At 44.7% G+C, this 13347-nt stretch overlaps 1 protein-coding gene across 1 annotated transcript in view; it reads right to left on the minus strand.

Moving 5' to 3' along the window:
* DNAH3 (dynein axonemal heavy chain 3) overlaps nucleotides 1-13347 on the minus strand; it is a 207638-nt gene that overhangs the window by 6936 nt on the left and 187355 nt on the right. Inside the window, 5 exon segments of the mRNA XM_064362754.1 lie at nucleotides 4370-4753; nucleotides 6617-6754; nucleotides 7596-7800; nucleotides 8905-9047; nucleotides 11880-12049. Of these exon segments, the coding sequence (XP_064218824.1) occupies nucleotides 4400-4753; nucleotides 6617-6754; nucleotides 7596-7800; nucleotides 8905-9047; nucleotides 11880-12049 (1010 nt within the window). The 3' untranslated portion in view covers nucleotides 4370-4399.

Raw genomic sequence — 13347 nt, forward strand, 5'->3', positions numbered from 1 at the left:
CTTCTTGTTGTGTCATTACCTGGGAGAAGGCATCACATGGTGAGAGTGTGAAGGGGGGCCAAACTCACTTTTATAACAAATCTATTGTCATCATAATGAATGTACACATGCCATAATGACATGAATTCAGTCATGAGGTCAGAGCTCTTATGACCTAATCTTCTCTTAAAAGTCTAACTTTTCAACACTGTTGCATTGGGGATTAAGTTTCCAACACATGAACTTCAAGGGACACATTCAAATCAGCATTCTGTCCCCGGCCCCCAAAATTCATGTCCTTCTCCCATGCAAAATACATTCATTCTATCCCAGTAGCCCAAAAGTTTCAACTTGTTTCAGTATCAACTCAAAAGCCCAAATTCCAGACTCATCTAAATCAGATATGGGTGAAGATCCAGGCACAATTCATGCTGAAGTAAATTTCCCTCCAGCTGTGAGCCTGTTTTATTTGCTTCCAGGATACAATTGCAGGACAGGCATCAAACAAACATTCCCATTCCAAAAGGAAGAAATGGGGAAGAAGAAAGATAACTGGTCCCAAGTGATTCTTACAGGCGGGTGCCTGTAATCCCAGATACTTAGGAGGCTGGGGCAGGAGAATTGCTTGAACCCAGGAGTAGAAGTTGCAGTGAATGAGGATCATGCCACTGCACTCTAGCCTGGGCAACAAGAGTGAAACTCCGTCTCAAAAAAACAAGACAAAACAAAGTTTTCACCCAGCCTTCTCCATGATGGAAGTCCATCTCATTGCTAGCAAGCCTTTGAACATCTACCATATGCCTTAACGTGAATTTTACATGCCTAGCCCCTTTGCAAACATGCATGTACTGTTACACGAAAGCATAATTGTCTGTTTACTCTCAAACCTTCCATGTAACCTGTGTTCTGTTCTTAATAGCATTTTCCCCACCCTCTCTCCAAAACTACAAAATCCCCATCTTGGGTCTCTCGAAGGCATAACCTATCTTCCCTACATCCTCACCTTCAGTGTAATTATCTCCCAACACTGATAAGGACTGAATATGACTGTTTACCCAAGAGCAAGATTTTTTTTTTTTTAAGACAGAGTTTCACTCTTATCACCCAGGCTGGAATGCAATGGCATGATCTCGGCTCACTGCAACCTCCGCCTCCCAGGTTCAAGCGATTCCCATGCCTCGGCCTTCTGAGTAGCTAGGATTACAGGTGCCCACCACAACACCCAGCTAATTTTTGTATTTTTAGTAGCGATGGGGTTTCACCATGTTGGCCAGGCTAGTCTCCCAACTCCTGACCTCAGGTGATTTCATCCGCCTTGGCCTCCCAGCGTGCTGGGATTACAGGTGTGAGCCACTGCACCCGGCCCCCAGGAGCTAGATTTTTAAAGAACAAGGGCTAGCTTGGTGACAAGGCTTGTCTGATGTCATCTGCTGAGCTATTTATAGGCAGGGCCTGCAGCTTTTCACTGAGCTGATCTCTGGCCATCTCTTCCCCAGGACTCCAGCCTCTAACTCAACATGATTTCTGAGGAACATATTGCTCTTTCACAGGAGGAGACATTAACTACCACATTGGCCCCAATAGAAAATTACCTCAAATTTCAGGCAGTCTTTCTTTTCAAAGTGGAGAACATTTTTTAAATTACAAAAATTTAATCCATCATATGAAAGCATTCTGTCCCTTGACCCCTGAGGAATGAGACCAGTCCCTGCCTCCCTCAGCTTTTTGTTGCGGAAACTGTGGTTAGATAACTATAATTAAAATTCAGTTGTTCTTTTAGCAACCCCCTCACTGACAGCTCCTTTACAGCTTGTGGTATAACTTACCTACCAGTCCAAGATTCAGGGATTTCAGATCCTGACCATCCTTCTTTTTTTTTTTTTTTTTGAGACGGAGTTTCGCTCTTGTTACCCAGGCTGGAGTGCAATGGCGCGATCTCAGCTCACCGCAACCTCCGCCTCCTGGGTTCAGGCAATTCTCCTGCCTCAGCCTCCTGAGTAGCTGGGATTACAGGCACGCGCCACCATGCCCAGCTAATTTTTTGTATTTTTAGTAGAGATGGGGTTTCACCATGTTGACCAGGATGGTCTCGATCTCCTGACCTCGTGATCCACCCACCTCGGCCTCCCAAAGTGCTGGGATTACAGGCGTGAGCCACCGCGCCCGGCCCAGATCCTGACCATCCTTCTATCCAAAATGACTAACAATATTATTTGGAACAATAGGGTAGTTCCAGTTATCTGTTTATTCTGATTTTTTCCCCATTGGAAAAACTTGTATTTCTTTCTTGAAAAAATAGCTATTGGCTGGGTGCAGTGGCTCACACCTATAATCTCGGCACTTTGGGAGGCCAAGGAGTGTGGATCACTTGAGGTCAGGAGTTTGAGACCATCCTGGCCAACATGGTGAAACCCCATCAATACTAAAAACACAAAAATTAGCCAGGCATGGTGGCAGGTGCCTGTAATCCTAGCTACATGGGAGGCTGAGGCAGGAGAATGGCTTGAATCTGGGAGGTGGAGGTTGTAGTGAGCCAAAAATTGTTCCACTCCAACCTAGGTGAGAGTGTGAGACTCTGTCTCAAAAAAAAAAAATTTAAAAATCAAAGACCCTCATTCAAAACATTTCTTCTAGTGAAGAGGCAGAGAAGCCAAGGCCAGACACATGAAGACCCCCAAACAGTCTCATGTCTTTGCTCAAGTACGAAGTGACCAAGGCAGTACTCTGATATAAGCCACTTAGTGCCAAAAGGCTACATGAGAGTTAGTAAAGAAGTAATACGTCAAGAATTTGATTTTTATCTCCCTCAAGATTCTCTTCCAGATGACCCTGGGGAGAAACAAGTGACTGAAATTTCTTGGACATAGATCTACATCAGAACAGAGCCAAGTCCTTGGCAGGAAGGCAGCATGTGGCAGTGAAAAATGCATGGGTTCAAGAACCAGACCAGCACAGACCAGGTTTTGCAGTGTGGAAAAAGCTGGGCAATTTTAGGGAAGATAATCTCTCTGAACCTCCAAGGGAGAGGACGATCATTCCCACCGCAAAGGATCAAGTGAGAAATCTAAAGTCCTGGGCACAAACCATGGCGTATAGTGGGCATGCAATAAATATTGCTTCTCTTACCTCCCCTTTCCTCCAGAAATTTCCACCTATCTGTATAGGCTAGTAGAGAAGCAACTGTGTCCCAGTTCTACCACTGACTAGCTGTGGAACTTTGGGCTAGTTATTTTTCTAAAGCTCTGCATTTGCCTCCGTAAAATGGAGATAATGCCTTCCGTCTAAGATTATTGTGAAAAGTGCATTTTATTTTATTTTTTGCCCTTATATACTCTCCTATCCAAAAAGAGTCCATTTTAAATATATCAAAGACTTTAGCCAATAAAAGTGGCCCAAGCCTCTGTCAACCTCTGAGAGGCCTTGGTGGTAACCCTTATGGATAGACTAGGAAAGATATGATTGAAATTCAAAGACAGGTACAGCAAAATAATAAGAAAAAAAAAGGCCAGGTACAATGGCTCATGCCTGTAATCCCAACACTTTGGGAGGCCAAGATGGGCGGATCACTTGAGGCCAGGAGTTTGAGACCAGCCTGGCCAACATGGCAAAACCCATCTCTACTAAAAATATGAAAATTAGCCAGGCATGGTGGTGCATGCCTGTAAGCCCAGCTATTCAGGAGACTGAGGCACGAGAATCACTTGAACCTGGGAGATGGAGGTTGCAGTGAACTAAGATCGCACCACTGCACTCTAGCTGGGATGGCAGAGCAAGAAACTGTCTCTGAAGAAGAAGAAAATAACTATAAGGGAGCTTAGTCAACTGACCAAGAGTCTATGTTGAAAAGTCCCACTGCCTGTGTTCAAATACTACTTGAGTAGCTATCTGATTTGGGGGAGATTGCTTATCTTCTTTGTATCATGGTTTCTGCAGCTATAAAATGAGGATAATAATAATGTAATTTATAGAGTTGCTGTTAAATACCTGGCTCATAGCAATTGCTCCATTAATATAATGGTTGTCATATCACCACCACCACCATCAAGAATGAAATGCCTTTTGGCTGGGCACAGTGGCACCTGTAATCCCAGCACTTTGGAAGGTTCAGGCAGGCGAATTGCCTGAGCTCAAGAGTTCAAGACCAGCCTGGGCAAAATGGTGAAACACTGTCTCTTTTGTCTAAAAAGACAAAAAATTAGCCTGGCATGGTGGTGCATGCCTGTAATCCCTCAGCTACTCAGGAGGCCGAGGCACAAGAATCGCTTGAACCTGGGAAGCGGAGGGTGCAGTGAGCTGAGATCACACCACTGCACTCCAGCCTGGGCAACAAAGCGAGACTGTCCCAAAAAAAAAAAAAAAAAAAAAAAGCAAAACAAAAAGAATGAAATACCTTTTATTTTCTGTCTTGAGATGAATGCCGTCAGTTATCCAGCTGGCACAGTGAGGCCACCCCTCGGTTTATCCAGTGCTTCTGGGGCATATCTGTTGGGAGCTCAATGGAGAGGACATAGTTGGTGGAGTGGCCTGTGGTGGAGAGGGCTCCTCTCCGGGCACTTGTTTTGTAGACTGGACACACATAAATGTTCTGATGCAGAAACATTGCACTCTCCCCAGGTTTCAGCCAAATGATGGGCAGTGGGTCATAAAGGACTTTGGGGAGAGATTCCCCAATCTGCATCGTTTTCCTGTCCCAATGAGCACCTTCTAAGAAGAGCCCTTTTATGTAGGCTCCATCTTCGGGGTTATTCTCCATCACTGTTTCTTGTGTGGTCACCTGGAAGAATAAAAAGCTGCGAGTTTTATTGCCTGCCATTTTCCTACATGGGCAGCTTTAAGATATTGGAATCTTCTGATACTCAAAGTGCAACCTGGCTACAATATCTACCTCTCCCAGGATCCAAGGACAGTGGAGCTTCTGTGATAATATTCCTGCCTGCCATACATGGGCCAGGCCTGACTCCTAGTCAGTTTGCTGCCCTTCTCAATAGTGGGCTAGAGATGCACTAAAGTCGGAGTCAGGAGGCCACATTACCTATAACTAGCTTAGTGACTTGTACAATCCCTTCCCTTTCTGGATCTGGGTTTAAAAAGTGAGGGGTTAGATTCAGATTCAGAGACAGACTGGGTAAACAGTTCTGGAGATGTGTGTGGGAAGAATAAAGCTTTGATTTCTAGTTTCTGTGGTATAAAGACTTCCACCATAGTTGATTTCAGGCTACCAACGATTTAACAACCAGCTCACAAAATTCCTGAAAATGTAACAGTTGGCCCTGGTGTGCTGATATGAGTGAGCTCCAGCACACCACTGTTTAGATTCAGAGGTGGTAAACTCAAACTCCTTTAGGTAATTGCAGAAAATGGACATGGTATAGGAGAATAGGGAGGGGTGGGGATGATGATAAACCAGAGAACACAAGCTCCATTTAAAATCATTCAAATTATAATTTTAAAAAATTGTTATGGTGAATGGAATGTTTTTCTCATTTCTAATTCTAAGTATATATTGCAAGAACAGGAAAAGGCTACTGATTTTTATAAATTTAACCAGTATCCATTGACCTTGTGAATTCTTATACAGATGCTCCTCAACTTACAATGGGGTTGCATCCTGATAAACCAATCATAAGTTGAACATATTGTAAGTCAAAACTGCATTTAATATACCTAACCTACACCAAACGTCATAGCTTAGCCTAGCCTGCCTTAAATGTGCTTAGAACACTTATATTAGCCTATAGTTGGGCAAGAATCATCTAACACAAAATCTATTTTATAGTAAGGTGTTGAGTATCTTATGTAATTTATCGAATACTGTACTAAAAGTGAAAAACAGAATGGTTGTATGGGTGCTCAAAGTGTAGTTTCTACTGAATGCATATTGATTTCACACCATGAAGTCAAAAAATTGTAAGTTGAACCACTGCAAGTAAAGGACTCTATGTTTTTAATCACTTCGGATTTCTAGGTATATGATCATTTCAACATCAAGGAAGATGGTTTTATCTTTTTTCAATGTTAATCTTAGTCATTTCATTTTATTTATTTATTTATTTTGTGTTTTATTATCTTATTTCTTTTGGCTTAACATTGTCTTCAAAGGCCAATCAGGTTAAGTTCATTCATAAACTAACTTAAGACATAGGGCAACCAGTTTGTGACCTCTGGACTAGATGATTTCAAAGGATCTTTCCATAGAATTTAAAATTCTACAATGCTCTGTAAACACACAATCTTACCCACTCCACTCTCTATATATGACAGGGTGATGCCTGATAATTGGCCATTCTTTTAAGTTGACTCCAAGGGAAGGACTACCTAAGGTCATTAACATTCTTCCAAATGAAGAGTCCACCACACTGAGCAGACAAAGTGGGAGAGTGCCTTCATTTTTCTTGGTATTCTGATGGAATCTGGAAAGATTCCCTTTTTGTATACACACAGACAAAGCATTGGGAATCCTCTAATTATTTTAGGAGTAGCTTTTGGAGCTACTGTAAATTATGCTAAATACTTCATATGTACCATCTCAGAAGCATTTGGCTCTTAACACATCCACATTTTTTGACGCATAAGGAAATTGGCAGCATTGCTTTCTCTGGTCAGCCCCTTCAGTGAACCTAACCCAAAGCACTCTTACCTCAAACTCAAATCCAATGTGGTCAATGGGAATGGTATATTTCCTGGCATAATTTTGAGATACACCAGTCAAAAAAGACTGTGTGAAGTAGAATCCAGAGATCCAAAATACCACGGGAGGCCCCTTGTCAATCCATTCCTCGAGAGCCAAAGAAATCAAAATTCAAAATCACCAACACATCAAAGATAGTTCAACCCTTTTGAAATGAGCAACCCTTTTGGTTAACTTCATCTTCCCATTTTTGAAATAAATATAAAATACTTTAAGAAAAGCCCAGGTACTACAAAAATTAGCCGGTGGTAGGTGCCTGTAGTCCCAGCTCAGCTACTTTGGAGGCTGGGGCAGGAGAGTCGCTTGAACCCGGGAGGCAGAGGTTTCAGTGAGGTGAGATCACGCCATTGTACTCCAGCCCGGGTGACAAGAGTGAAACTCCATCTCAAAAAAAAAAAAAAAGAAAAAAGAAAAGCCCAGGTGCAAGCTGGCATCAGGGTTACAATAGAGCGGTGGGGACTGCAGCAGTAGAGAATATGTGCCTTGTCTAAACTGAGCAGCTGCCCCTCATCTCCAGCAATAGTTGCCATGTGAGAATGCAGGCCCATTGTTTCAGGTCTTCTATTTTTTGCCATAGAAACATCTGGATTTTTACGTGTAAAAATCCAATGTTTATATGCTGGTTCAAAAAATTTTTAATTATCAGGCAGCCAAACCAAACAGAATTATTGTCCAAATCTATCCCATGAGCCACTAGTTTGTGACATTTATTCTAGTTCCTGTTCCTGTCTCCATAGAGTATCATCTTTTTAAGGACTTTAAAGTTTCCCTCCTGCCCTCCACTCTGGGAAGACTATTTTCAGAAGCTCAATCCAGGATGCTCTGTGGCTGACTGCCCTCCTCCCCCGCCTCTAGTCTGTCATTTCAGAATGTCCTCTCCACCTAAGTGAGCATGCCAGGTTCCCAGTTACCCCTAGCTCCCAGGTACCTGGAAGAAGGTCAGGCGGGCCAGCAGGTCAGCCACATAGCCCCCCAGGGGCTTCAGTGATGGGTAGGACTTGGCCGCCCACATGGCTGGCACTTTACCCACAAGCATGCTGTTGAAGACTTCTTCTAGCTCTGAGGACATCAGGACCTGGCCTTTGATGGCTCGGCCAAGATCAATGAGGCTCCTTCGAACCACTTTGGTCAGCCTGCAAGAACAGAGGAACTGGCTGAGCTGGGCTCTCCAGTGGCCACATTCTACCCAAGTCCACTGACTCCTGTCTCCTTATACTTTTCCCCCCTTTTAAAGGTCAGGCAATTAATGCACAGCCATTAATTGAGAAAAAATTAATCATCCATTACCTTGTTACCTAAAAATGTTAATGTATATTTTTCCAGATTTTTCTCTATGTGAACAAAAATTATTTTTAATGAGATTATACTATATTATCTTTCTATAATCTGTTTTTCCCTCTTAGCATATAGGAAACATGTTTCCAATTCAATAAATAGAGACCTAAATTGTCCTTTTTTTTTTTTTTTTTTTTTTTGTAGAAATGGAGTTTCATTCTGTCATCCAGGCTGAAATGCAGTAGTGCAATCATAGCTCACTGCAGCCTCGAACTCCACTGCACCTGGCCTAGAACCATTTATATTGAGCCCTTAGTCCCAGATATGGTTCTAACCACTATGCATGGTTCTCACTCAAAGTATGCAATAGGGCTGGGCACAATGGCTAAGACCTGTAATTCCAACGCTTCGGGAAGCAGAGTAGGGAGGATCACTTGAAGCCAGGAATCCCAGACCAGCTTGGGCAACAAAGCAAGACCCCGTCTCTCCAAAAAAAAAAAAAAAAATATGCAGGCATGGTGGTGCACGGCTATAGTTCCAGCTACTGAGGAGGAAGGCTGAGGTGGGAGGCTGAGGTGGGAGGATTGCTTGAGCCCAGGAGTTTGAGGCAGCAGTGAGTCATGATCACGCCACTGCACTCCAACTTGGGCGACAGAGAGACCTCAACTCAGAAAAGAAAAAAGTGGCTCTAATGACTGCTTTTACTATTAGCCTGTGTTTGATATTGGTTTTAGCCAAACTTTACAGATGTCACATGAATGGATGGGAACAAACAAATGGAATGATTCAACCCAGGGCCGGCATGTGCTGGGGATGGCCCTATTCACACCCCTATTATGGGTGGGGCAAACCACTTCCTCTGCATAGCAACCCCTTATCAAGCATCCATCTCAGCTACTGCCTGTTAGATCCTACTCCTCTCATTTCAACTCCCAGGATTCAAGCCAGATCATCCAGTCCACCTGTTGAATCTGATGAGCTCCTGCCTCAGGACGGTATTCATGGATTCCTCATAGACCACAGGGTACAACTTCATGACCTCTTCCAGGTCAAAGTCTTTGGGAAGCTTGGAGAGAATGTCTTCCGCCAACTCCTCAACCACTTCCTTAAAGTGCAGAAGAGAGGTGAATGAGAAGCAAACTTTACAGGCTGTGGCACTGGATAAACTTGAAGTACTGAGCATCTGGCTTTTCAAATGTATTCTGTGGGACTTCCCTGAGAAGTCTCCAACAGAAGCCATTTCTGCCTCTGGTGGGGAAATGACTCATTCATCACCCCACCAGCCTTGGGGAGGACATCTCCCCTTGGCCCAGAAGTATAAAGAGTCCTGTCCTTGGCAGTGGCTTACTCTGTAATCCCAGCATTTTGGGAGGCCGAAGTGGGTGGATCGCTTTGAGTCCGGGAGTTTGAGATCAGCCTGGGCAACATAGCGAAACCAAGTGTCTACAAAAAATTTAAAAATTATCTGGGCATGGTGGTACACACCTGTGGTCCCAGCTATTTGAGAGGCTGAGGCAGGAGAATTGCTTGAACCCAAGAGGCTGATGTTGTAGTGAGCTGACATCGCACCGCTGCACTCCAGCCTGGGCAACAGAGGGAGACCTTGCCAGAAGTTTAAAACAAACAAAATTAAGAGTCCTGTCCTGGTATTTCAGGCAAGAGCCTGAGGGCCAGGTAGCTTCAGGGCAGCACTGAACCTCTGTTTTCAACGTCAGGCTTGGGTGAGAATCTCCCACAGCCTCAGACCCTGAGGATTAGCTCCTGGTGCCATGGGACCCTTTCTCAGTGCTCGTGACACCTGGAAGGCAGCAGGCCATTCTTCAGCATTGAGCAAGAAAAGCACAGGACGCTGAGCTTAGCCAAGTAGAGAGGGGACCGGCCTCGAGGCTCCATGAGGAACAAGAACTGAGTGTGGGAGACGCAGACATCCTTTCGTCCTGTGGATGAGGGAGGCTGGGATGTATACTTCTTTCCCTCTTTCCACTGTGGGGAATTTCCACTCCTACATTGGGACATACTAACCAGGCTGGATTACCTTCATACCAGTGATACTTAATGGCACTAGGAACCAAATCAAGAAAGCAAATTAGCAAGTTCTACAGTTGGGAGGGGTTGAACAGGAGGTAGCTTGGAAGGTGGAGAGGAAGGGATGGAAGAGGAAGTGGGGTGGAGTCAGGAGAAGGTGGCTCTGGCTCTGTCCTTGATTTTATGAAGGCCTGGAAGCCGGTCGCTTTCTCTCTCTCTAAGGATTTGTTTCTGTCTCCGTTTGTAGACTTGAGGAGGGTGGCCTGTGTCAGTGCATCACAAAGTGTAGACTGGGACTGCTAGAGGGACCCAGTGATTCTAGGTGTTTGCAGGACACAGAAAAATCATGTTGAATCACGTGGTGAGAAAGTTACTCTTTCAGGTTTTGGGTTTTTTTCATTGTTGTTGTTGTTGTTGTTTTGAGATAGTGTCTCATTCTGTCATCCAGGTCAGAGTGCAAAGGCACAATCACAGCTCACTGCAGCCTAGACCTCCTGGGCTCAAGTGATCCTCCCGCCTCAGCTTCCTGAGTAGCTGGGATTACAGGTGCACACCACTCAGCCCAGCCCGTAGCTGGGACTACAGGCACACACCACCACACTCAGTTAACTTTTTTTAAGACAGGGTCTTGGCTGATGCCCTTTTTGGCCTCAGCCCACCTGTACCCAGGTGAAAAAAAAAAAAAAAAAAAAAGACAGGGTCTTACTCTGTCGCCCAGGCTGGAGTGCAGTGGCGTGATCTCAGCTCACTGCAGCCTCTACAGCCCAGGCTCAAGCAATCCTCCCACCTCAGCTTCCTGAGTATCTGGGACTACAGGTGCGTGTCACCCAACCCAGCTAATTTTTTTTTTTTTTTTTTGAATAGATAGGATTTTGCCATATTGCTCAGGCTGGTCTCAAACTCCTTGGCTCAAGTAATCCATCCTCCTCGGCCTCCCAAAGTGCTGGGATTACAGGTGTGAGCCACCGTGCCTAGCCCTTGGTTAACTTTAAAACAATTTTTTTTTTGTAGAGATGCAGTCTCCCTATGTTGCCCAGGCTGGCCTTGAACTCCTGGCCTCAAGTGATCCTCCTGCTTCAGCCTCCCAAAGTGCTGGGACTACAGGTGTGATCCAGTGCATTTGGCCTCTTTTCAAGTTCTGACCATCTTTCTCTTTTCATTCCTCTCAAAAAGAAAGTTTCAAGTCAGTGCTAATTCTTTGACACTCACATATCTTTCTAATAAGAAGCCAGCAAAGCCTCAGCTCAGGAGCTTTGCCCAGAAACATCATCCGGGAAGAACTTAACAGCTGTTCAGGCCCAGCATGGTGGCTCATGCGTGTAATCCCAGCTTGGGAGGCTAACGTGAGCAGATTGCTTGAGTCCAGGAGTTTGAGACGATCCTGGACAACATGGTGAAATCCCATCTCTACAAAAAAATACAAAAATTAGCCAGGCGTGGTAGTGCATGCCTGTAATCCCAGCTACTTTGGAGGCTGAGGCAGGAGAATTGCTTGAGACCCGGAGGTGGAGGTTGCAGTGAGCCAAGATCACGCCACTGCACTCCAGCCTGGGTAACAGAGCCAGACCGTGTCTCAAAAAACAAACAAACAAAACCCAAAACACACCAACTGTTCAGCTTTCATTTTATTTTTGTGCCTATTGTGACTTTATGGAAATGATACTGGGTTTCCATTTATGGTTCTGATGTGCAATCTTTTCCACTTTAAACAAAATAGAGTTAGTTTAAAAAAATATGTAGAAAAAAAAGCAAAAGAAAAAGAAAAAAAAAAACCAAAAAGAAAAACCCATTATGTAAACAGGCTGCCAGGACCCCACTCTCTGCCTTCTTGGTCATCCTACAATCCTGTGTGCCTACTAGATGGAGAACTGCCTGAGAAATGGGATTAAGTCCCTTTCCCAAGCCCGGTTACCTGAGGGGACTTGCCACTCCCTCCTGACTGTCTAGGGAGGGTCAGCAGGACCCCATCAAACAGCTGGTTGGTTTCCTGGTTGTCTTTGGTGATGTCTGCGTTCTCATGGAGGCCAAACACTTCCGGGTGGGCTGTGATGGGGAGGCTCCTGAGATATTCGATATAGGACTAGAAGAGAAATCTTCAGTTGACATAAACAAGGGACCCCAGAATCCCACAGATGTTTCCAGGCTTAGCAGAACCAAACAAGAACAGGAATCACACTGTATCAGTAGCACAGGTCGGTCACACACACACACACACACACACACACACACACACACACACAGAGCCTGGGTGAACACATCCCTGCCTCTCCCTCACACAGTTTTCTGGGGAACGGGCATAAAGGCAGATGGGGCTGAATTATCTCTCAGCCTACCCTGGCTGCCTCTCTGCTCCCCCAGTGGGCCCAGTTTGGGACCCAGACAGAACTGAGTTTGGATCTTACTCTATCCCAAACTGTCAGAGGCATTCAAACCAGAGTGACTCCATCTTGTATAGGGGCTGGGTAAAATAAGGCTGAGACCTACTGGGCTGCATTCTTAGGAGGTTAAGGCATTCTAAAACACAAGATGAGATAAGAGGTCAGCACAAGATATAGGTCACAAAGACCTTGCTAATAAAACAGTTTGTGGTAAAGAAGCCAGTCAAATATCCCCAAAACCAAGATGGCCGTGAAAGTGACCTCTAGTTGTCTTCACTGCTCATTATACACTAATTATAATGCATTAGCATGTAAGAGACACTCCCACCAGCACTATGACAGTTTACAGATGCCTTGGCAATGGGAAGTTGCCCTATATGGTCTAGAAAGGGGAGGAACTGTCACTTCTGGGAATTGCCCACCCCCTTCCCGGAAAACTCATTAATAATCCACCCTTGTTTAACGTATATAATCAAGAAATAGCTACAAGTATAATCAGTTGAGCAGCAACCCATGCCATTGCTCTATGAAGTAGCCATTCTTTTTTTTTTTTTTTTTTTTCTGTTTTTTTTTGCTCTTGTCACCCAGGCTGGAGTGCAGTGGTGCAATCTTGGCTCACTGCAACCTCCACCTCCTGGGTTCAAGCGATTCTCCTGCCTCAACCTCCCAAGTAGCTGGGATTACAGGTGCACGCCACCATACCCAGCTAATTTTGTATTTTTAGTAGAGATGGAGTTTCCCCATGTTGGTCAGGCTGGTCTCAAACTCCCGACCTCAGGTGATCCACCCACCTCGGCCTCCCAAAGTGTTGGGATTACAGGTGTGAGCCACCATGGCCGGCCAAAGTAGCTAGTCTTTATTTCTTTACTTTCTTAATAAACTTGCTTCCATTTTACTCTATTGACTCGCCCTGAATTCTTTCTTGTGCAAGGTCCAAGAACCGTCTCTTTGGGTCTGGATCTGGTAACAAAACTATGTACCCTTGAGCTTGTCATCTGAAAC

Source organism: Aotus nancymaae, unplaced genomic scaffold (genome assembly GCF_030222135.1).
Source record: "Aotus nancymaae isolate 86718 unplaced genomic scaffold, 86718_ANA_hifiasm-v0.15.2.pri h1tg000049l, whole genome shotgun sequence".
Classification (NCBI taxonomy): Eukaryota; Metazoa; Chordata; class Mammalia; order Primates; family Aotidae; genus Aotus; species Aotus nancymaae.